At 45.6% G+C, this 25036-nt stretch overlaps 1 protein-coding gene across 1 annotated transcript in view; it reads right to left on the reverse strand.

The window, feature by feature from the left end:
• Window positions 1-768: 768 nt before the first annotated feature.
• Window positions 769-25036, reverse strand: part of RNF207 (ring finger protein 207) — a 56238-nt gene continuing 31970 nt past the window's right edge. The window contains exons 13-18 of the mRNA XM_061601842.1: window positions 10053-10245; window positions 8640-8825; window positions 7882-7933; window positions 6747-6864; window positions 3978-4067; window positions 769-2366 (exon numbers count right to left, since the gene is read on the reverse strand). Of these exons, the coding sequence (XP_061457826.1) occupies window positions 2123-2366; window positions 3978-4067; window positions 6747-6864; window positions 7882-7933; window positions 8640-8825; window positions 10053-10245 (883 nt within the window). The 3' untranslated portion in view covers window positions 769-2122. The remainder of the gene's footprint in view (window positions 2367-3977; window positions 4068-6746; window positions 6865-7881; window positions 7934-8639; window positions 8826-10052; window positions 10246-25036) is intronic.

Raw genomic sequence — 25036 nt, forward strand, 5'->3', positions numbered from 1 at the left:
AAAATATTTTACATCTAAGTGAGTGCTGCCCAGCCTTGCAATATGAAGCATTTCCCCCTCCCGCATTTAAAACTGGAGGAAATTTTAAGTGTTTCCAGGCAAACAGGGTTTCTTGTTGGAGGGGAAATGGGGAGCCTGTGGGCCAACAGGCCTTGGTATTGTAGGGCTCCCAGTTCCCCCCTGGCAAAATCTGGAGGGCCCCTGGCGTAGAGCAAAAAAGACGAGGGCTGGCCCAGAAAACAACTGGCACCATGGGTGGGGAGCAGAGTTTGGGAAAGTTCCTGTTTTGAACTACAACTCCCATCAGCCCATTCCAGTGGCCATGCTGGCTGGGGCTTATGGGAGTTGTAGTTCAAAACAGGAACTTTTTGAAGGCTCGGGTGAGGAGCCTGTCCTTTCCCTCGTGGACAGCCTTCCGGAGGCAGCGTGGCAGTGGTGGCCAGGCCAGAAATAAAAGTGGGCGGAGCGATGGATGCAACTCACCTCTTTAGCAGGTCATGTGATCCCAGTATTCCAGCCATGCAAAAGTCAGACGTTTTTCCAAACTCACACAACTTTTCTTCCCCCCAGGCAAGCAAGAGACAACACAGTTTAAGGCTGCATTCCAGCACTTGAGGGTGCAAAACGGCTGCGGGGGGAATGTGGTGTAGAGAGGCCTGGAGGGCTGCATTTGACCCCCAGCCTGTGGTTCCCCGTCTCTAAAGTAGGTGCTCCAGGCATGGGCAGGCTCAGGCCCAGGGGCTGAACGCGGCCCTCCAGGGGTGTTGACTTGGCCTTTGGAACTCTCCGTGGGCCATAACCCTTCTCCCCAGGCCACACTCCTCACAGGCCCCGCTTCATGCCCTGAGTTTTTGCCTAGCTGGAATGTGCCCTTCAACTCTGATAAAGTTTTCCTGGATGGAGACTGGAGACAGGCGCGGGTGTGGGTAGAAAGTAGCTTACTGTGCAAAGGTAAAAAATACATTTATTGTTCCACCCATTTTTGCCTCTGGCCCCACGTGCCACATGGCCCTCGGAAGGTTGCCCCAAAGGCTGAAAAAGGCTCCTCATCTGTGAGGGTAAGCCAAGTACGAATACCTTCTCAAGATTGCCTTCTTACCAAGTAGCCATTAAAATACACTTAAAAATAAATATGAATATATAATACAATGAATGTCCTGTCTCCGACCACAAATCCTGAGTGAAGTTTACGGGACACAGTTTGGGAACTCCTGCTCTAGATGTTGTTGGACTCCAACTCCCTCTTTGCTTCAGGCAGCACCTCCCAATGGTCAGGGATGATGGGAGTTTTAGTCCAGCAACATTTGGAGGGACACAGCTTTCCTGTTTCAGTTACCTGTCCTCACAGGAGCCTACACTCTTGTTGGAAAGAGACAAGCTCATAGCAATGACTCCTGCAGAGATGCAAGACGCAGGCTGCTCTGAATGCCAGGAGGGATTGGATCATTTAACCTCATTGCTCTAGAGTAATCTCTTCTGTAAGATTACTAGGCTCTAGCAGAAGCTGACTGGGAAGAAGCAAGGGCAAATGGATCATGCAGAGAGGCAGTGGGCAGCCTCTTCTGTGCACAGGTGCACAGATGAATATTTCTCATGATGTGTGATGGTGATTTACTGTGGTAGAGAGTATGGCCGTATCTGGAGAATTTACTTTTAAGGGTGTGTCAAAGAGAACACTGAGGACTGAAATTTTTTTGTAGCAACATTTTATACCTCTCAAGTACAGGCTGAAACAAGAAAAATCCACTGTTCCCCCCCACTTTCTACTCACTGGTGGAAGAAGCAAATGCCTGGGAAGCGCAGTCTTCCCTGCAGTTTGAGAGCATTAGAACAGCAACTATCTATCATTAAGAGGGGGAGATGTGGATGAAAGAATGCCGGGGATTCTCGGGAGCCGGAGGAATAAGATTCCCAGTTGCTGGAGATGGGCACCCTACATTGTTCCATAACATACCCACACCTTACTGGACTAGCAAAATACATTATGTGGAAGTGTTAAAAAAAGACACACCCTGCAGAGTAACAAAAGAAATACTGCAAACTGGCACGGTTTGGACATTTTGCAGACTCAAAGTTATGTTAGTGCAGATTTCTGAGAACACACCACGCTGAAAAGAGGCTGCTACTTTGTACATGCACGTTTTTGTTCAGAAATGTTCGCCTCCGCTTCCTGTTCTGCCTCCTTAGCCACTTTGCGAGGTCCTGGCAGCTGTGGAGGGCTCTCCGGTCTGCCTTTCTGCTTGCTCCTGTAATAGTCTTTGGCTTTCAGCCGGGGATCCTCTGTGGCTGAGCCGAGAATTTGGCTTTCTGCACTGGGCTCCAAGGCTCCCTCTCGTTCTTCAGTGCTGCTGCTACACAAATCGGCCCTCAGACGGAAGAGAAAAGTAACATCTTATAGAACTGGATGAAAGTGCCAGGTCAGGAAATTGTGGGAAGACCTGGCCTTCCTGTCATTAAATAAATGCCAAGCTCTTTCAGGGTTAAGCAAATTCCTGGAGAATGGGTCTATCAATAGCTAGTAGCTCTGGCAGCTAAATTGGACCTCTGTGTTCTGGTGCAGTCTACTCGTGATGACAACCAGTTCCCAGGGGACAATCAACCAGCTTGCAGACTTTCCAGGAGCATCTGGGTGAATGCTAGTGGGAACAGAAAGCTAGACAAGGTAGCCTTCAGTCTGACCAGCAAGGCTCTCTTATATTGGTAGGGGAAAGCTCTTATCCTGAGTCAGACCATTGCTCCATCTAGCTCAGTACTGTTGGCACCAGTATAGAACCTGGCAGCTTTTGCATGCAAAATGTGCTCTACAACTGAGGGAATGTGACCTTTTAGAGGACAAAGGGCTTGTTTTGCCCCCCCTTAGGATGGAGGAGCCCCACTGAGAGATGCCAAGGGAGTAGGGGTTGACCCTTGGCAGGGAGCAGCAGTCCCACCTGTCAGTGGGCTTTTTTATCCTTCTTGGGATGGAGGGGGAAGGCCTATGAGTTTCCCACAGGAGGGCCTGTAATCTAGCCAAGCAAGCCACCAGGTGGAACAGCCGTGCCAAATGGTCCTCAGGCTGAAGAGGCGTGCCTGGTAGAGGGTAAGCAAGCAAGCCGGACCTCCCTCCCTGGTCATGTGGGTGTGGGCCTTTCTGCCAAGGGTTGGCATTTCTGTATTTGATAAGACACTGGTCAGTGGTGAGAGCCAGCCCTTGGTACGGAACAGGACTGGTTTGGGTGAATTTTGAGGATACCTGTGGATAGGGACAGGGAAGCAGAATTTGTTTTCCCCTTTGGGCTGCTTGTCCTATCTATGCAGAAATACAGTAATACCTCAGTTAACAAAGTAGATGCGTTCCTGGGCTTTAACAGAAACTTTGGTGCCAGAGATAGGAATAACGTGGAAAGAATAGGGATAGGCTCCAACACCCACTCACAGATGGTGGGAGCAGCTTAAACAGGGGCTTTAAAGGGTGCCTCCCTGGCACCCTTCTCCTCCCCCTCTCCTCCTCCTCCTCCTGTGAATCATATTGGATCCTTTCCTCCCCAGCACTAGGAGAAAGCAAGAGATCTCTTTAATGGAAACCAAAACACAGGCTTCTCGGTTTCACCTTAGCAAAGGGAAGACACAGGCTAGTCAGCTTCCCCTTAAAGCAAAGGCGCAGGCTTGAAAGTCTACCCATAGCAAAGCCTTTGTTAAAAGGAGTTTCATTCCTGGAGGATTCCTTAACTGGGGTATGACTATGAAAATGCTGATGCATTATGGTTATTATTGTTATTACGTATACTGCTCTTCCTCCCAAAGGATCCCAGGGCAGCAATTTTAGGCCAGGTATTTTCCTCCCGAGTGAGCATGGACAGCTGACTGGCCACCTAGTTAAATGGTGAGTGAACACTTGGAAAATGACAGACTGAATATTCACCTTGTTCTATGGTGCTCTGGCATCAATACACTAGGATAAAATCAAGATTCTCGACTACTCAGAGTTGATCAGATACCTGTGCTGGACATCCACAGTCCCCGGACTCTCATCATATATTTTCAGCAGGCTCTCTGGCTGGCCACTGCTCTCCTGTGTCTCCTGTAACCTGAACGCCGGTGAAAGGACATGTTGTCTGAGATGGAGGCTTTGGTAGATGGACAACTGACACAAGAGAAGCCACAGAATCCTCCCAGCTACTGACTAAATCCACCCACTCAGGGCTGATTCATACAGGAGCTAAACTTCGTATTAAAGGCGAAGCTTTTGCCATCGCGTTAGATTTGCAAGGTTCACACTCCCTACCTTCCAATCGCTGTTTTCCATTCACACTGAAGGGAAAGGATCAATCACGCAGCTTCCTAATGTCCACGCTCGCTTAAGGTAAAAATACCACTTACTCTGGTTACCCTGGCAACCGAGCATGCTCAGTTTGTTCCAGAGTAAGTTTCATAAAAAACAAACCCTGGAGTGCGATTCTTTGCATTTTCACTGCTACAATCCAGCTGAAATACAAATATTTGTTTGAACAGTGCTTTTTTGCACAAGTTAGAGGGGAAAGAAAAATAAAGCGACGTTTGCAGCAGGCTTGCAGAACTGGAGCCAGCAGGAGGAGGCGGGAGTGGGTGTGGAGAGGGGGATAATTGACACACACACAGTGCCGGTGCCAGGCTATTTTGCGCCCTAGGCAAGGCTAACGACTTGCACCCCCCACAAATTGCTAACCTCAAATTTCAAAAACAGATGTCTTGTAGAAAAAATGGAAAGCACAAAACTTGAAACTGCTAAATTTATTTTAGTTGCATTTTTTCCAAGGGTTAAAAAAACTAATCTGTATAAAACTGCCCCTCAAAGGTCAGTACTGCGCCCCTCTGAGGTCTGCATCCTAGGCGGCTGCCTAGCTGGCCTAATGATAGCACTGGCCCTGCACCCACCTAAAGGCATCTGAGCACAGCGTCTGCAAGCACTAGAGATATGAAGAGACTTTTTTCCTTCCTTTTTTGGATTAAAAGAGGATTGGGTTACTACAGATTTAAAGGGGGAAACTGTTCTAGCTGCTGATTGCCTGCAACATCATGTGAACCATGCAAATTAAACGGGGACACAAGTAGCAACAGACTCACATTAAACCTCCGTGTGACTCAGCCCTCAGATGGGGTTGGATGTTGAAAGAGATTTCTGGGCGGCTGCCTGGAGAACAGAAGCCCCTTCCCACAGAGCTGCAAGAGTTGGTCATCCCTGGGCTAGATGACATATAGCTTCAAGCGATGGCGTTTTATGAAATACCAAAGGAAATGACAATCCAAGGGCCAAACTAAATGTGACCTTATGCACATCTTGGCATCTGATGTGCAGGTTTTTTTAAAAAAAATGCAAATGGCATCATGGGGGGAATCATGAGGAGCAACAGCAGGTGTGTGTGGAGGATTTCGGATCTCGGGTATCATTTGACGGGAGTTTGAGAAAGGCATCATTATGGATCTGTCACCTTAGAGACACTTCCGGGCACAAAGGGGCAGCAAGTGGGGGGGTAATGACTATTTTTCAGGAGGGATTCACAGACATACGAGGAAACGAAGCAAAACCCCTCCAGACTAGAATTTTTTTGCAGTTGTATTCTGCAACATGGCATTAATGGAGGAGTTATACCAGGCCTTCTACTTTACTACTTGGGCTCTGATGCTCCCACGATGAAATCGCAGTATTGCCGTCTGGAGGGCTTCTCATGCAACAAAAGCAGGACAAAAGCGAAACCCAGCATGTTGCTGGTATAAAAAGTCACAGGATTTCAGCAGGAAGCTCCAGGACATGGACTGACAGGAAATGAAGCAGTACGTCCACCCCGAACATTTTGCAAGTGGAAACAGGATAACTGCTCCAATAGCATCATGAGCACAAACCACCATGAATGCATAATAAAAAGGATGTCTGAGGAGCCCTTAGGCCCTTGCGCAGTTCAAATGCTCTGTAGCAACAAATCCACTTTAAAAAAGAAACAGACTTTTTGCGGTTAGGAGAGTAATTGGGAAATGCATTAAAAAGTGTGGAATGAGCAAGGGGTAATGGGAAGATGGATAACTACCCCACAACCATCTCAGGACAAATGCAGGATGAATGCTCATTGTCTTATAACTGCCCCGCAAACGAATCAGAATGGATGCTCTGAGTACAGACTAGGTGTAGTTTAGCCTTGCTTTAGGCAAATCAGGATGGATGCTCTGAGTACAGACTAGGTGTAGTTTAACCTTGCTTTCGGCAAATCAGGATGGATGCTCAAAAAACAGATTGCCTGCAGGAGCCCTGGAATTGCTTGAGCAGGTCGGTATTGGAGAGGAATGTGTTTCATCTCCTTTGGGCCCCCGAAAGAGTCCACAAAAATGTATCTTGCATAGAAAATGCATATTTTAGGCTACATTGAAAAGAACTGGATTGCACTGAAAATGCATATGTTACACAGGAAGAGTGCATACAAAATGCATACAATTTATGTGCAATTTTTGTTTATTTTTTCCAGAAAGGCCACAAGAAACAAAAACAAAACAGAGCGGGCCTGTGACTGAATGCTGGCGAACCTGACTTAGGGTGGTCTCGCCATCCCTATAAGCAAGAGATCTTTGGAGGGTGGAAGAGCAAAGGTCCTAGAGAGGGGAGGGAAAAGGGGGTCAGGACATAAGAGCAGAGAGAGGAGGGAGATGCTAAGGCCTTGGGGGGGTTTGAAGGGAAGCTTACGCAGGAACCGGGAGCAGACAAGGAAGTTGTTAGTGGGCTGCACTCTTCATTTCCTCACCTGGGCTCCAACCGTTCCTTCACTTTGGCAATGGAGTGGACATAGGGGGCAATCTGCTTGGTGATGGTGGTCAGGTAACTGTTCTCCTGTTTGAGCTGCAGAAGATCATGGAGCTGTGCTGCATGAAAATAGGGCAGTTAGCATTAAGCCGGTCAAGGCCAAAGGCTCAGCCCCATTCATAGGCAGCCGTAGAGCCAATGGGTTGTATGCAACTAAGTTCTACTCAGAGTAGACCCAATGAATCTTTCACACAATGAGGGGTAAGATTCTGGACTGTGCTACTCCTGGCTGCCAGGTGGGAGGTGGCAGTAGCCATATTTTTATTATTATTATTAAATTTCTATCCCACTCTGTCCCCCAGAAGGAGCCCAGGACGACAAACAGCAAGCAATAAAACAATTAAAACATCTTGGAAATAAAACATCTTGAAAACAATTCCAATACAGATGCAGACTGGGACAAAGGTATCTACTTAAAAGGCTTGTTGATATCCATCCCGTGGAGTAGGGATGAGCAAGAATTTTGATTCAGTTCACATTTCAAGCAGAATTTATCACATTCACACTTTCCGAATGAATATGAGAATTGAAACACAGCCATAGTCAGAAATTTGCATTTATTAGAATTTTGTGATGCAGTTTGCCAACTAAACAATATTTACAAAAATGCATATATTAGGGAAAAGGGAACATAAAAATGAACATATGAGTGAAAACATGCAGAAATGTCTTATGCATTATATGATGAGAAATGGCTTGAAAAAATGTGTGCCTTTGTCAAAACTGCTTACAAAAACGTGTTTATTAGGAGAAATTCAAACTAAAATGCTGGAGAATTTTCATGAGGATTTAAAAAAAATTCAAATTGCTGTGGAAATGGGGAGAACTGAATTTAAGAATGAAAAACTGAGAAATGGAGGGAACTGAAACTGTCAGATCTTTCCATCCCTGCCCAGGTGAAATCTCATTTACAATATCATGGTCCGTCCTTGGCATCCCCATTCAAGAGAGCTATTGATGGGTTGGGATGGATTCAAAGAAGTCCTCAGCAGGGAAAGGAGAATGGATTCCGTCATCTGAGGTGGTAGTGAGGAAACAGTGAGGTGGAAAGGGATAATTATCTAAATTGTGCTCACCTTCATAAATTTTTTGCTCATTTGCCACTCGCTGGTAGGTTTCCTCCCATGTCTGCAACACAAAGTTGGAGTCATCTGCACAGGCTCCTCAAGCTGAGGAAAGTGTATGTGCATGCTATGATTGTGTATTTGCTGCAGGGCTCAGCTTTCTGAGAACCTCAATTTAACTGCTCCTTTTTTTTTAAAAAAAGTGCACGTTTCTAGCCTTGTGGCTGAGAAGAGAAGTGTGAGAATGCATGAATGGTGTCCTTCAACCATCTCAGAAGCCAGGGGAGTTGCTGAAGATGATTCCCAGCAGTTGGGAGCCATGGGGCTTTGATGCCCTGTGCCATTCCATTCCCCTCCCTGCAACGAACATCAGAAGCAGGCACAATGCAAAGGAACAACGTTGCAGAATAAATTTATGCAGCTCTGCCTGCAGACTGCCTTGGCTCCTCTCGTGTTTTACAGCAGGGACTGGGAACCTGAGGGCCTCCAGAAGTTGCAGGACTACAACTCTTATCGTCCTTGACCACTCACTGAATTCCACTCACTCCCCCATCTACTGGAAACCCTAATTCAGCCTTTTCGACTGGAAATCTTAATTCAGCTCTTTCTATGGCTTCTGAGTTTTAAACAGGCATTGCACAGCCACCTTCAGGCAGCATCTTTCTAGTCAAAAGGGCTAGTAACTTGCTTTATTTCTGTTAAAAGAGAGAAACAAAAGAAAGTGAGCTGTGGGGGCTGGGCCTCTGCCTGAGACAAATTTCCGTGTGTACCTCTTCAAACACGCTCCTCATCATCTCCACGGACGAATACTTGGAAGCAATTTGCACGTCCATTTGGAGCGACTTCTGCAGGATCTCGCTCATGATCTCCGTCTTTATGAGGGAGTGATGCTTGGTGAGGTCACGGTGCAGCTCCTGCACCTGATCCTTCAAGTTCTGAATCTCCGTTTGAAGGGCCTGCAACAACATGAGGAAAGAAAGTAAGTTCCAAAGGTTCCCACTGATGAGGGGGAAGGGCCATTCACAGAATGCTGAAAACTATTTTTTCTGTACTGTGAGGGATGTGAAAAACCAGTTTGCCTGACAGGAAACCCTCACACTATAGAGAGAAGACCCCCGGTACTGGTGGGAGGCTGAGGAGCAGTGGTGTAGTCGTCCAGGGTCTCAGGGGATCTTAAACCCCTTACTTTTTTGGGAGCAGGGTCCCAGCAACGTCCCTATGTCTCTAGCATCCTATGAGCCAATCAGCATGGGTGTTAGCCACTGTGTGTTATATTTCCTTTAGATATTCTTACCCGGCACACTACCAGAATCTTCACTTCCACACTCTGCCTGGTGCAAGCAGAGATCCTAATTCCACACACTGAGTTAAGCAAAGCTGTTGTTAAGGCCCTTGTCTTTCCCACCCTCCAGCCTTTGCTTATGAATGGCTTTGGCAACAGAAAGCCTCAAGCCCTCTGGATACTTTATAGTCCCTAGAGATGCCACCAGTAACTGCTTCTCTTTACTGGGAATCTTGCTGCCACCACTAATAACCATTTGTGCCTTTATTTGCCTTATGTCAGTCTACTGTGTAGCTTTGTTACTTGCCACACTTAAACTTGTTCTATTTGGTAACTAGGCCAAGAATCAGGTGTGTGTTAAAAACAAATGAATTTTATTTATTTGACAGATGTAAGATATTTAGGTTCCAGAAGCATGTGGTTACAAGAGGAAGATTACTGGTTTCATTCATCTTACATTTTGCAAAATCTCTTCAGAGAATAAAATTACAAGCCTGCCTGTCCTACCCATCTAACCATCTCAACCTTCCTCCCAGATATATTCAAGACACCCCATTTACTCCTCTAATCAGCCCACGGCATTCCAACCCACTCGCTCCCCCTCCCCATACCACATTTACTTTAATACAGACCCCTTCCAAACATTACCTGTTTAACTGATTATAACAAACCATAAAAAGTGAACCACCACATACTCTGCACTGCCTCCTGCATTTCAGATCTTGACCCTGGGGGTGGTTCTTGATTTTAGAATGCAGAGACGGAGAGCCCACCCAGCACCTTGCTGTTAATGCCCCTGCCTGCTCCCTCCCCCCCCCCGACTGCCAGATATGCTATTCATAGTTACAAGGCTAGCAGCATCCCCGGGGAGCAGAGTCTCTCTGACCTGTTTCATCCTTACCCGATACATATTCTCATAGTTGCGGCAATGCTCGGTGAAGGGAGTCTCTCCGCCTTCAGCCAGGAGCACCTTGGTGCTGATGTACCGATGCATGATGGGCTTCCGGACTAGGGAGCCTGCTAGGGACATCTTTTCGCAGGCGGAGGGGCAGCCAGGCACTAGGAGGGTCTTGGAACATGGGCCTCCAGATATCCTGAAACAAGAAGAGAGCCACCTTAAGAGAGGCTCATTGCACAGCACAGGAGCAGTAGGTGGGTGGGAGTTCTGATGTGAGAGGCTCCGGAAAGGCATGGCCTTTGAACTGAAGAGCAGCTCTGGGTCTCAAGGCTGCCTGAAGGCCACACCGTTCATCCTGTCCCTTCATCTCAAGGTGTCTTGCTCTGTGGGGGTGGGATGGCATTTGAACATGTACCGATGGTGCACAGGTTGTTATGGGATGAGTGCTCTTCATGCATGCAAGATTTGGCAGTAGTCAGCCTCACAACATTGTTATCAAAATGCCACCAGTCTCTCCCCCCCCGCACCTAATTCCCCTTTCCAGCGAAAATCTGATGGTGTCAAAAGCAAACTATTGCCAATGATCCAAGGGGCTTCTAGAAAGGCATTTCAAACTGTAAATGGGTCAACCAGATATTGCAAATCTGGCAACATATTGTTGTCTTTTTTTAAAAAAAAACTTAACTGATCCCTCCCCTGACAAATTGCAATATCTGAACAACCCCTTTACAATATCCCAGTTGGTGTCTGAACCTGAAATTGTTTTTATACACAGTATGTCATTTTAAATGTTTGTGTATATGCAGTTGTGTTTACTGTATGGTGAATTGCTTTAAGATGCTCCATAGGAAGCAATTCATAAATGAAATTCATCATCAGCCCCCCCACACACACCTGGAAGCACCCTCTCAGTCCATCTACCTCAGTCATTGTCTACAGTGATAAAGAACTATCTAGCAATTAATCATGATGTAACAAGCCTTTCAGGTGCTACCAAATTAAAAAGACAGACTGCAACCTGACAGCCCTCCCCTGACCCATCCTGCAGTCATGCCTAATGCTCAGATCCCCACTTATGGATCAGAAGATTCATCCAGACCAGCAGATGGGGACCATACGGCCTGTCCAGATGGGGACCCCTTGCCGATTCCACTTTCCCCCCGGTTGACCTTTCCCCTCACTCGGACACTAGGAGGACTTCGCCCAATGCTCTCTGCCTCGGTTTCTCTCTGGAGGGAAAGGGGCTCCTGGATGCCCTCAGTCCAACCATCACTTTGCCCTCAATATGTCAAGAGCGGGCAGTCCCTGCCTGCACAGCAATCACCTGCACCATTGCCAAGGGGCAGGTGATGTCATGGTCCTAAATATATCCAGTGCTAGGGAAATCCACCTTGCAGAGTTCTCTGAAATTCTGGCAAAAATAGGGGCAGGCAAACTGCTGGCTAGGCAGAGACAGTTTGCAATTTGCTTCTCAGGTAAGTTGGGGCATGAAGATGGGAGCAGGCCCCCATCCAAGACTGTCTCTCCCATCCCTGGAATCAGTGGTAGATTGTGGCTACTGAAATTCTTTTTTTTTTTTTCAATAATTTTTATTCAAATTTTCATAAAACATACAAGACAAAATCATAAAACATTCAAAGACAAAAAACAAAATCAAAAATAGTTAAACAAAAAGAAAAAAAGAGAAAAAAAAAATAAAAAATAAAGAGTAAAATATTGACTTCCCATTTGTCAAAGATCAAATCAGTTATAAGTCTATAATATATAGCAATCCTGTCTCTTAAGTCATATTATAAAATCACTTTCCTCCAGTAGTTATCTTACTTAATCATCAAATCTCGTAAACATTACTTTATTCTTTCCACAAAAAGTCAAAGAGAGGTTTCAATTCTTTAAGAAATATATCTATCAATTTTTTTTTTCCAGATAAGCATATCGATTAATCCATCTCATTACTAATTATGATAATCTTATTGTCATAACCATAGTCAAAATAAACATTTCAATTAATCCATCACATCAGAATCTGTTAGGTTCAGTAATTTCAGTAGCCATTGTTCTATTATCTCTATTAGTTCCATTTTCCATCTTCCATCTTCAGTAGTCTTGTTAAGTCCAGTAATTTCAATATCCAATCTTCCATTATCAGTATTCCATAATAATCTTGCTGTCAAAGCCATAGTCATATAGTAAGAGTCTGATGGGAATTACCTCTATCCCAAATATTTTCTTGCCATCCATTCTGAATAGGTTGCTGAAATACTGCTGTAAAATCATATCTCTGTTCTTTTTTTCAAAATACACTGGGTCATCTCTTAAAAGTTTTTCCATTGTCACATGGCTGCAGTTAATTCCATAGATTTTCTCTATATTGGGCTCCATCACATCATTCCAGTCCAGAAGATAATCCATGCCATTGATAACTTTATCTCTAGAATCTTCATTAATTTCTTCAGAGATAACATTGAGTTCCAAACAATAGATTTTATTTCTAAAGTCCATAGACTCCAAATCTTGTTCCTGTTCCACGTTTGTTCCAATCTCCGGGATCTCCTCTCTCACAGGGACCCCTATTCCAGTCTCCAGGGTCTCCTCTCTCACAGGGACCCCTGTTCCAATCTCCGGGGTCTCCTCTCTCACAGGGACCCCTTCCAGGGTCACCTCTCTCACAGGGACCCTTATATCTTTAATCTCCTGCTTCATTTTACTCAATTCAATTTTCGTTATCTCAATCTCATCCATTATTTTCTGAAACATAGTTATTTCCAGATTCTCAGCCACTTTCTTAATTGCCATTTTAAAAGAAAAATATAGGAAAACCACTTCTTATTTCAGCAACAATTGGGTTAATACTCCAAACTTGGTGACATCACAGTATAAACAGAGCAGACAGCCTTATCTCTCCAATAGTTAAGTAAACAAAATGCAGTTCCCAGGATCGAAACAATTAATGGCAATCGTCAAGAAACAGATTCGTCAAAATAAAATAGACCAAAAAGAGAGTAGTCTCAAAACAGTATAATATTTTTCAAAATAAAAATCTGGAATAGAAATCCCTCTTCTGTGTGTATCTTTAGAATGCAAATCCAGGACAGCTTTTTGCAACAAAAACAGAGATAAGCTATTAATTGGTGCGTAGCAGAGAGAAGTTACGGCTCCCCAGTGAGATGTCAAAAACCGATCAATCTGGCAAATCTCTTTTAAACAGCAACAATTTAAGTCAAGTAAAAGAAAAATATAGAAAGAAGGGTGCTTGCCTGTTAGTGCGTTCTCTCTTAGAAGATAAGATGAACGTTCGCTTTAACAGATAGAGCTTGCTGTTGAAAATCCGTCCCACCTTCGTCGGCTGGACCTCGTCCCATAAATTAATGAGATCTGGTCGTCCCAACAAAAATAGGCTTTGAGGTTAATCTCTTCGTTTCTCCCTACCCGGGAGAAGTTTAATCAGTCAAAAAAAAAGAAAAAACTGACTGATATATCTGAATAAGCTTCTTTTGAGGCAGGAGCCCGTCTCAAAAGCAGGCACAGGCTAAGTCACCCTTCCCGGAAGTCGTGGCTACTGAAATTCTAAAGTCTTACCACTCAGTGCAAAACAGTCTGTTGGTTACGGCTGTCCGTGTTTCCCATTTCACCCCTCCCCCACCAGCAGCATTCAAATGGTCAAATGAATGTGCTTCACTGTGTTAGGCTTATCGTCCCCTCCGTTGTTTCACAGTTGAAAATCAAAACTTCTATTTGCATAGCAAGAATCAGGACCTCACATGCATGCACACCCCAAGATGCATGCAGAGGTTTCTCCTCTGCCTTTGGTTTGTTCAATTGACCATAAAGGTTTGGTTTTCTTAAACTGGGAAACTGTTTAAGTCTGTTGCAGCAAAACAACACATTTATGGACTCCCATGAAATCCATAATAAAGTATTCTTCCCTCCCTTTTTCCTTTTACGTATAAGAATACTCTTTATAAAATATTTAATTTTGCAGTGCATCTGGTTACAGAATAGCTATAACAACTCCAAATACATCCAGCGATATCTACTTATTTGTATATGCAATTAGGGTGCTCTCTCTCTCTCTCTCTCTCTCTCTCTCTGTGTATGTGTGTGTGTGTGCGTGTGCGTGTGCGTGTGCCAGCCTTTCCCAACTAGTGGGCCACCAGATGTTGTTGGGCCACAACTCCCATCAGCCTCAGCCAGCATTGCCAATGGTTAGGAAAGATGGGAATTGTAGTCCAACAACATCTGGTGGCCCACTAGTTGGGAAAGGCTGGTGTAAGCCAAGCAGCACTCTGAGGTTTAATTTATAGGGACCCATTTTGTCCAAGGGACGAACAGGGAAATGGGTTTGTCAGAACAAACAGGGCCAGGTGTCGCTTATGCTGCAAGGATGGGGCCAATGCGAAGCTCCAACAACAGTCACACCATGCCTGGCCTCTTGCTCTCACCAAGCCTCTGAGCAAAGCAGAATCTGCCTTTTCATCTGCTATCTTGAAAGCATCCCATAGTGCAAAGAACATTACACATTAACATTGGTCCATGTATCAGCCTTGTCTCTGGAAATTCACCTGCTCGCCATAGGCAACAAGGAAATCCAAATCTAAGGGGCGTAAGAGGGAACTGTGCCTCCAAGTTTAACTCAGAAAATACAGTGAGCCTCAGCTTGGGAAATGTTGCCCCAGCTCCACTCCTAAAAACAACTTTGTCTGTTCTGACCTCCTCTGGTTGGTCAATATCCGGTGTTCCCCCCCCCGTTCCCACAATCTCTTTCCCATTTCAATCCCTTATTCCCTGTTCTTGGCACGTGGCAAATGCTGACCGAATTTACTGCTTGCAAAAAGTCTTGTGCTTTGAAGCCCCTTTTGGTCCAGCCAGCTTTTTATCAGCCCACGCCTACATCATATATGACATCAGATGATTGGCAGGTGGCTGTGGCTTGGCCACTATGGGCTGGCAGATCTAATATGGCCCATGGACCTGTTTCACGTGCTTAATACGTAACAATCATATGGGATCAGGAATAGGCACGACAGATTTGCAGGATCTGAATATTCTACGTGCCAATTGGATTTCTGCAACGCAGTGAGTGAAGGAGCTTGAATCCAGCAGCATCCCATTGTGAAAATTTCAAGCATAGGTTACAGGGGATTTTTCATGCATTATGGGACAGCAAGCCCGGATTGGCAGTCTAAGCATTCAGAACACAGGATGCGGCCAAGCCTGGCTCTCTGAGTGTGTGTCCAAAACATGGATTTTCCTCAATTACATGTTCTCAGGCCTCCGTTTAGAAATCCTAGATGGTGCATACACCCAAAAACTTAATGCGAAAGTCAGGCCACTGGGGCGAGTCTCCAGTGCATCTGTTCTCATTACAGTCCTGGCCCCACACAGCGAAAAAGAAACAGAAGGAAGTATTCCTCGTTGTCTAATTTTTGATCAGAGGCCAGCTGTAGTGAGACTCTGATGCAACGGCCCGCGAATGGCCGGCTTGGCTCCCAGGAACTGGCACTGCCAAGCCCATCTGATCTGCTTGCTCATCAGGACAGCTGGTTTTGTCCCCAAGGATGCCAGGTGCCGGACCCTGCCCACCTCAAGGGCAAGAAAGAGAAGTTGCAGAGCCAACCGAGAAAGAAATATCTTGTAATGAAATGAGATATAGTTTGGGAACTGTAGTATGTGGTGTTAATTTGACACAGTACAGAATGTGTTAACCCGATTTAACATAGAAAAACATAATTCCTAATGTGCCTGTAGAGGCTAGATGCTCAGTTGGTGTTTGATACTTAAAAGCTAGCTTGTTCACCCCATGTAATGGGACACCATTCATATAGATAGTGACTGAGCTGGAATGTGTTGTGCCTGGGAGAGGTAGGAACAGCACAAGGAACGCTCAAGGACAAAAGCGCTGGTTTACAATGAAGAAAGCTTGGGAAAGTTGCTGACAAAGACGGGAGGGGCTGTGTGTTAGGAGGGCTTTTGGAAAGCATATATCACTGGCACTTTGTAACAATGCTTTAGACTGGTTTTCAGGCGCTAGCCGAATACTTCGTCTCTCTTTTGCAAAAGATATATTGGTAATCAATAAAGGTGTTGTCTTATATTTTCTGGTTTCCCATCTGGTGTTATTGGAGTTTCCTCCAGATGTAAAAGAGCCCTTTTTTGGTGTAACAATTCTGGCGAGCCAGCCAGGAGGTCTGGCTAACCTGCTGGCCATCTGGGTCGCCCCTGCCGGGCCAAGGAGAGCGCTCCAGGTTGTTTGAACCTGCCTTGGGGGCCAAGGGTGCAGAGAGCAGAGGGCACAGCAGTTTCAACCGGAACTCCAAAAGTGAAACCAGAGAAGCCAACAACTTAAGGGGGAGTAACGGAAAGTTGTCAGTGACTGAGTGGTGGAGTCAGAAGGCCTACTGAGAAGCCCGGTAAGATCTGCTTGCAGAATCAAGGGTAGGGGCGACTTCACAAGAGGGGCCCATGGGACGAGAGCCTGCTGAAAAGCCCAGGGAACTGACCTATAGCAGGCAGTTGAAAAACCCAGTAAAATGGGAGCAGGGGTGTCGGGAGGCAGAGTTGGGGTCCCGAGGGGTTGGAAGAAGAGGATTCAGATGGATGGCAGGGAGGAGGGGGAGCAACTTCACCCGAAAGGAGCGAAGTCGAAGCAGAGGAAATGCCAGAGATAGAGTTGCCTAGCAACGGAGAGCCTGAGAGCTTTGGAGTTTCAGAATGTTCCCTGGACATTCCCACGCCTCCCCTGCTCCGAAGCTCAGAACAGGAGGGGGAAGAGGGAGGGCTGCCCAAGGCAGAAAAGCCACGAGTCAGTTTACCATCAGCCCTCCCCTATCCCCCATACTGGAATCGGAACCTTCAGAAGAGGAGGGGCCGATGCTTCCCCCTTCGCCGCGCACACGAAGACATTTGAAAAGACAAGAGAGAAGGGGGGGAAGGCGGGTAGTGCCTGAGGGGCAGTTAAGGAGGAGCGAAAGGTTGCGCGCCCGTTTGGCCCCTTCTTAAAGAACCGGCGGGAAAGCAGCCCCTTGCTCTGTCAACTTTCTCTCAGTGCCGCAGGACCTGTATTTCTGTACTGCTTCATGAGAAGACGCAGTCTTTGTTTGGACATTACTCTAATAAAAACTGAATTACTTACAACCCCTGGTCTGGTTCCTGAGTCTCTTCCTTGGCCTGACAGCTTGACAGAGCCACCTCAATCACCCTCAACGCTCTCTTCACTTGACTGGGACAAGATGTCAAAGGGAGCAGAGGGGGGAACGAACCCCACTTCCGAGACGGAAGAAGTGAAACTCTTGAGGACTAAGGTAGCTGATTTGCAGACGGATGTCCAAGCCCTGCTAGCAGCCGTCAAGGCGTTGAAAACGGATAATCAAGCCTTGAAGACCACGATAGACCAGATGCGAACAGCCCCTCCAGTTGCCGCAGTAAAGGTTCCCATTGGATTGCCCCCAAAATATGCGGGACAGAGTGATCAGTTGGCAACTTTCGTGGCTCAATGTGAATTATATCTGGATGTCAGGCACACAGAATTTCCAGACGATGGGGCTAAAGTCGCCTTCGTGATTCGCCTTCTGGAGGGAGAAGCTGCAAAATGGGTGACTCCATATCTGGTGAGAAAGGATACTGTCTTAAGAAGATACAGAGGATTTATACAGGAGATGACCGAGATGTTTCAAGACCCGCAAAGAGCTGAAAAAGTAGCGCGGCAGCTAGGCGCTCTGAAGCAAGCTAAAGGGACTGTTTCCGAGTACACTAACGCTTTTAAAATTTTGTCCCAGGAAACTGGTTATAATGATGCAGCCTTGATGTTTATGTACCGGAGTGGATTAAATGCTGAAATCCTGGATGAGCTGGCCAGGACCACCCCTCCCACTGACCTGCCAGGGCTAATCCGGCTATGCCTACAGATAGATCACCGGATGGAAGGAAGACGCCTGGAAAAGAAGCAGGAGGTCCCAAGATACTCAGCCTCGGCATCCCGCAGCAAGGCCCTTTCCACTGCAGGGACGGCAGGTAATGCAACTGAGGGACAGGGAGGGGCTAGGCCAAGATTGTCAGAAGAAGAAAAAGAAAGACGACGTCGAGAACGTTTATGCTTTTATTGTTCAAGACCGGGCCATGTGGCCAGAGACTGTGGACTGAAAGGGCGGAAAGCCGAGCCGTCGGGAAACTAGAACACCCAGTCCACGTGCAGGCTGGTGGACTGGGGGCCGCGTTGTATAAAGGCCCTTCAACGATCCAACCTCCCTCAAAAGGGGTGTTGGTCTTACCTATTCGGATTACAACTTCCAGAGGAGTGGTGTTTAATTCTACTGCCTTGATTGACAGTGGAGCCTCCACAAATTTTATTGATGCAAAGCTAGCCAAGCGTCATGGAATTTCCCGGTGGAAACTGGACGCTCCCTTATCTGTGGAGACTATCGATAGGAGACCCCTGAAGTCAGGAGGGGTGACACAAGCCACGGAGGAAGTGAAACTTCAAATCCCTGGGCATGAAGATTTCATTTCGCTATACGTGTCAGATCTCTCGAACTTTGAGGTGATTCTGGGAATGCCCTGGCTAGCAAAGCACGAACCCAAGATAAGTTGGAAGGAGGCGGTGGTGTGGTTCACCTCACAGTATTGTCAGGAGAACTGTCAACCCAAAGGAATCAAGAACACCTTGGCGGCAGCAGCGCAGGAGATCGAGCAAGTGACCCTGCCGCTGAAGTATGAGGAATTCAAAGATGTATTTGATGAAAAAGAGACAGAGACTCTACCCCCCCACCGCCCTTACGACTGTGCGATTGATCTCGTGCCAGGAGCCAGCATCCCATCAGGGAAAATTTACTCACTCACAGAGACTGAGAGGGAGGCCCTGAAGGAATTTCTGGATAAAACCTGAGGCGAGGATTCATACGTCCCTCACAGTCCCCTGCTGGAGCGCCACTATTGTTTGTGAAAAAGAAGGGGGGGGAACTCAGACCTTGTAACGACTATCGCGCATTGAACCAGATCACCATCCCTAACAGCTACCCGCTGCCCCTGATTTCAGAGCTGCTAGACCGACCGCTCCGCAAAAGTCTTCACGAAGCTGGATTTGAGAGGAGCGTACAATCTGATCAGAATGAAGGAGGGAGATGAATGGAAAATGGGATTCTTGACCGCTTATGGACAGTTTGAGTACCTGGTCATGCCGTTCGGGCTTTGTGGAAGTCCAGGAGTTTTTCAAAAGTTCATGAACGACGTGTTTAGAGACCCGTTGGACACGTATGTAATCTGTTACTTAGATGATATCCTGGTGTTCTCAAAGAACCAGGAAGACCATGATCAGCATGTGAAAACGGTGCTGAAGAGACTGAGAGAGAATCACTTGTATGCTAAGTTAGAGAAATGTGGATTTGACCTCAAGTCTTTGGACTTCCTTGGGTACCGAATCTCAGCGGAAGGAGTGGAGATGGACCCAGGGAAAGTAAGTTGTATATTGGACTGGGGCCAACCTGTTACCAAAAAGGATGTACAATGGTTTCTAGGGTTTGCCAATTATTACAGAAAGTTCATTCCAGGGTTTTCCAAATTAACAGCTCCTCTGACTGACTGTTTAAGGGGAAAGAAGAAGTTTCAATGGACAGAGAATGCCACCAAGGCCTTTGAGGAGGTGAAGAGAAGGTTCGCTTCTGAGCCCATTCTGCGCTTTGCTGATCCGACCTGCCCTTTTGTCGTGGAAGCAGATGCTTCGGATTTTGCCATCGGGGGGGTCCTTCTGCAATTAGACCAAGAGGGGAAGGAGCTGCACCCCTGCGCGTACTTCTCTAGGAAGTTAAAGCCAGCAGAGAAGAACTACACAGTATGGGAGAAGGAGCTGCTGGCCATCAAGGATTCTTTTGAGAACTGGAGACAATACCTAGAGGGGGCCTCTCATCAGATTGAAGTGCGCTCCGACCACAAGAATCTGGAAAGCCTCCAAACAGCCAGAAAGCTGAACCAGAGACAGATAAGATGGTCCCAGTTCTTCACTAGATTTAACTTCAAGATTATTTATCATGCCCAAGCCAAAAACCAGAGAGCAGATGCCTTATCCAGACAGCCACAATTCAAAGAAAGTGAATCAGATGACCAGCCTCAGTACGTGATCCCGCCAGAGAAATTAATGTTGGGATCGTGTCAGCCTTCATGGGAAGAGGAACTCAAAAAGGCACAACAAGAAGATGTAGACATGCTAAGATATAGGCAGGAGACGGGACAAGATCAAGACTCAGAAGTAACTTTCCACTGGAGGAATGGACTGTTATGGTTCAAAACCGCCAGATATGTGCCAGAAGGGGAATTAAGGCTCAGAATCCTACGCCAGTGCCATGATTCCGTCACAGCGGGACACTTTGGGATTTACAAAACCATTCAGAACGTGGCCAAGGACTTTTGGTGGCCTAAAATGCGTCGGGATATTGAAAACTATGTAAAGTCCTGCTCTGTCTGTATGTGGACAAAAACACAAACAGGAAAACCAGCAGGACTGTTACAACCGTTACCTGTCCCACACGAACCCTGGAAGGACCTATCCATGGATTTTATAACTGATTTACCCAAGTCCCAAGGAATGACAGCCATCCTAGTATTGGTAGATTTACTCACCAAAATGGCGCATTTTCTTCCTTGTGCAGGGGCCTTAGAGGCTAAAGAAACGGCCAAGTTATACATCAAAGAAGTCTACCGGCTGCATGGGTTGCCAAACAGTGTAGTCTCGGACCGAGGAACTCAGTTCACAGCCAAATTTTGGAGAGCAATGTGGAAACAGCTGCAGACGGAATTAAAACTCTCCTCCACCCATCACCCCCAGACAGACGGCCAGACGGAACGGTTGAACACCGTTCTGGAAAGATATTTACGTAGTTATGTGTCCTATCAACAGACTGACTGGGTATCATATTTGCATTTTGCAGAGTTTGCCTACAACAACTCCCTGCACTCCAGCACTCAACAAACCCCGTTCTTCGCTAATTATGGATTCCATCCTAAAGTCTTTCCAAGCAGCTCAGAGGGGATGCTGGTACCGGCCGCAGAGAACTTCCTTATGGAATTGCAGGCGGCGCAACAGACATTGAAACAGCAGTTAAACGAAGCCAAAACGGAGTACAAGCGAGTTGCTGACCTGCACAGGAAGGAGGGCCCCCCCCCTGCAGCCGGGAGACCAGGTCTGGCTGTCCACCCGCTTCCTCCAAATGCCAGGTAAATGTAGAAAATTACAAGACAAGAGGGTGGGTCCTTTTGAAATAGAAACTCAAATTAATCCCATGGCGTACCGACTGAAGCTACCTGACACGTTTAAAATACATCCTGTGTTCCATCGATCCCTGTTAATGAAAGCCGCCCCTCCCAGTGAGTTGCGTCCGGAGGAGCCTCCCGGAGCTCCACTCCTGGTAAATGAGCAGATTGAGTTTGAAGTTGGGGAAATCCTAGACTCCAGAATAAGACGCCGCAAGTTGCAGTACTTGATTCACTGGAAAGGCTACAGACCAGCTGATAGATCCTGGGAAGATGCAGCTGACGTGCATGCTCCAAACTTGGTAAAACTTTTTTTTTTTTTTACAATAATTTTTATTCAAATTTTCATAAAACATAGAAAACAAAATCATAAAACATTCAAAGACAAAAAACAAAACAAAACAAAAATGATTAAACAAAAAAATAAAATAAAATAAAATGTTGACTTCCCATTTGTCACATATCAAATCAGTTATAGGTCTACAATATATAACAATCCTGTCTCTTAAATCATATTATAAAATCACTTTCCTCCAGTAGTTATCTTAATTAATCATCAAATCTCATAAACATTACTTTATTCTTTCCACAAAAAGTCAAAGAGAGGTTTCAATTCTTTAAGAAATATATCTATCAATTTTTCTCCAAATAAACATGTCAATTAATCCATCTCGTTAATAATTATAATAATCTTATTGTCATAACCATAGTCCAAATAAACATTTCGATTAATCCATCTCATCAGAATCTGTTAGGTCCAATAATTTCAATAGCCATTATTCCATTATCCCTATTAGTTCCATCTTCCATCTTCAATAGTCCTGTTAAGTCCAGTAATTTCAGTGTCCAATCTTCCATTATCAGTATTCCATAATAATCTTGCTGTTGTAGCCATAGTCATATAATAAGAGTCTGATGGGAATTTCCTCTATCCCAAATATTTTCTTGCCATCCATTCTGAATAAGTTGCTGAAATACTGTTGTAAAGTCATATCTGTGTTCTTCTTTTTTAGAAAATGCACTGGCTCATCTCTTAAGAGTTTTTCCATTGTCACATGGCTGCAGTTAATTCCATAGATTTTTCTCTATATCAAGCTCCATCACATCATTCCAGTCCAGAAGATTATCCAAGCCATTGATAACTTTATCTCTAATATCTTCATTAATTTCTTCAGAGATAACGTTAAATTCCAAACAGTAGATTTTATTTCTAAAATCCATAAACTCCAGATCTTTTTCCAATTCCACATTTGTTCCAATCTCCAGGGCTTGTATCTTCCCTTTATTTTTTCTTTTCTCATCTCTGATCTCATTCTCCTCTCTCACAGGGTCCCCTATTTCTTTAAGCTCCTGCGTCATTTTGCTCAGTTCAATTTTCAGCTCCTTACTACCCTGTCGCAGGGTTTGTTTCGTTATCTCAATCTCATCCATTATTTTCTGAAACATAATTACTTCCAGATTCTCAGCCACTTTCTTGATTGCCATTTTTAAAACCACGAAAACAAAGCAAAACAAAAATAAAGAAGAACCACTTCTTATTTCAGCAACAATTGGGTTAATATTCCAGGCTTGATGACATCACAGTATAAACAGAGCAACCTGCCTTATCTCTCTTGTGCAAGAATGCCAAACAAATTTAGTTCCCAGCATCAAAACAGTTAGTGGCGTCGTGAAGAAGCAGATTCGTCAAAATAAAATAGACCAAAAAGAGAATAGTCCCAGACAATATAATATTCCTCGGAATAGAAATCAGGAATAGAAATCCCTCTTCTGTTTATTATCTTTAGAATGCACTTCCAGGACAGCTTTTTGCGACAGAAACAGAGATAAGATGTTAATTTCGTGAATAACAGAGAAGAGCTATATCTCACCCAGAAGTTGTCCAAAGCCGATCAATCTGACAAATCTCCTTTTGCTGCAACAATTTAAACCAAGTAAAAAAAATAATAGAAAGAAGGGTGCTTGCCTGTTAGTCCGTTCTCTCTTTGAAGAAAAGATAAACGTATCGCTTAAGCAGATAGAGCTTGTTAGAAAGTCCGTCCGGCATTGTTGGCTGGACCTTATCTCATAAATTAATGAAATCCAGTCCTCCCAACAAAAACAGGCTTTGAGGTTGATCTCTACGTTTCTCCCTGCCCGGGAGAAATTTCATCAGTCAAAAAAAAAAATGTTCTGACTGATTTATATCTGAATAAGCTTCTTTTGAGGCGGGAGCCCGTCCCAAAAGCAGGCACAAGCGAAGTCACCCTTCCCGGAAGTCCAGACTTGGTAAAACTTTTCCATCAACGTTTTCCCCACCGCCCCAAGTCAGCAAAAGGGGGGGCAGCTTGGGAGAGGGGATGATGTCGGGAGGCAGAGTTGGGGTCCCGAGGGGTTGGAAGAAGAGGATTCAGATGGATGGCAGGGAGGAGGGGGAGCAACTTCGCCCGAAAGGAGCGAAGGCGAAGCATTGGAAATGCCAGAGATAGAGTTGCCTAGCAACGGAGAGCCTGAGAGCTTTGGAGTTTCAGAATCTTCCCTGAACATTCCCACGCCTCCCCTGCTCCGAAGCTCAGAACAGAAGGGGGAAGAGGGAGGGCTGCCCAAGGCAGAAAAGCCACGAGTCAGTTTACCATCAGCCCCCCCATCCCCCATACTGGAATCGGAACCTTCAGAAGAGGAGGGGCCGATGCTTCCCCCTTCGCCGCGCACACGAAGACATTTGAAAAGACAAGAGAGAAGGGGGGAAGGCGGGTAGTGCCTGAGGGGCAGTTAAGGAGGAGCGAAAGGTTGCGCGCCCGTTTGGCCCCTTCTTAAAGAACCGGCGGGAAAGCAGCCCCTTGCTCTGTCAACTTTCTCTCAGTGCCGCAGGACCTGTATTTCTGTACTGCTTCATGAGAAGATGCAGTCTTTGTTTGGACATTACTGTAATAAAAACTGAATTACTTACAACCCCTGGTCTGGTTCCTGAGTCTCATCCTGGGCCTGACAAGGGGCGTCTCACAAGGAAAAGCTGCAGAATCCACTGGGATGTTTCTTGAGGAATTTTAAAGATTTTAAAAATGCATATGGTAAAGGTGTTATGAACAAATGGGGTTTGATTAAGTTTTGCAATAATGAATGGATTACTTGTGGCCTGAGGGAGGAACATGGGATAAAAAGTATTATAAGTGCTGTGCATGCGAAGGTCACAAAAGAGAAAGAGGATGGTGGTTGAGCACAAGATGTGGTTGGAATGGAATTTTAAGGAATGGAGTCAGTTGTCAGGCTCCCATGTGTGTAAGGTTTGTAGTATTTTCCCGGGAAATAAGAGTGGTATTAGGAATGATTTTGTCTAAATAGACGTGTATGAAGTGAGTACTCAAGTGTGAATTGGTTATATGTGTGAAGCAGAGCTTGGAAAAGTTACTTTTTTGAACTACAACTCCCATCAGCCCCAGCCAGCATGGCCACTGGGTTGGGCTGATGGGAGTTGTAGTTCAAAAAAGTAACTTTTCCAAGCTCTGGTGTGAAGGTGTGAAGGTTTTTTTGAGTGTGTGTGAAGGTTTTCTGTGGGAATGTTATAAGGGAACTTTCCTCCCTTTACTTTCACTTCCTAAAACATGTTGTTTTCCTTGCTGCTTGGATCGGCTGTGCCATCCATGCTACTATTTCTGCTTGCTGTCCTTGTTTTTCACAGGATTTAAAGAACCTAATCTGTTCCTTTAGTAGCTTTTAGCAATCGTTAAGTTAGTGTGAAGAGATTTGCTCTGTTTGTTTAAGCAAGTGAT

This window comes from Rhineura floridana, chromosome 18, assembly GCF_030035675.1.
Source record: "Rhineura floridana isolate rRhiFlo1 chromosome 18, rRhiFlo1.hap2, whole genome shotgun sequence".
Lineage (NCBI taxonomy): Eukaryota > Metazoa > Chordata > Lepidosauria > Squamata > Rhineuridae > Rhineura > Rhineura floridana.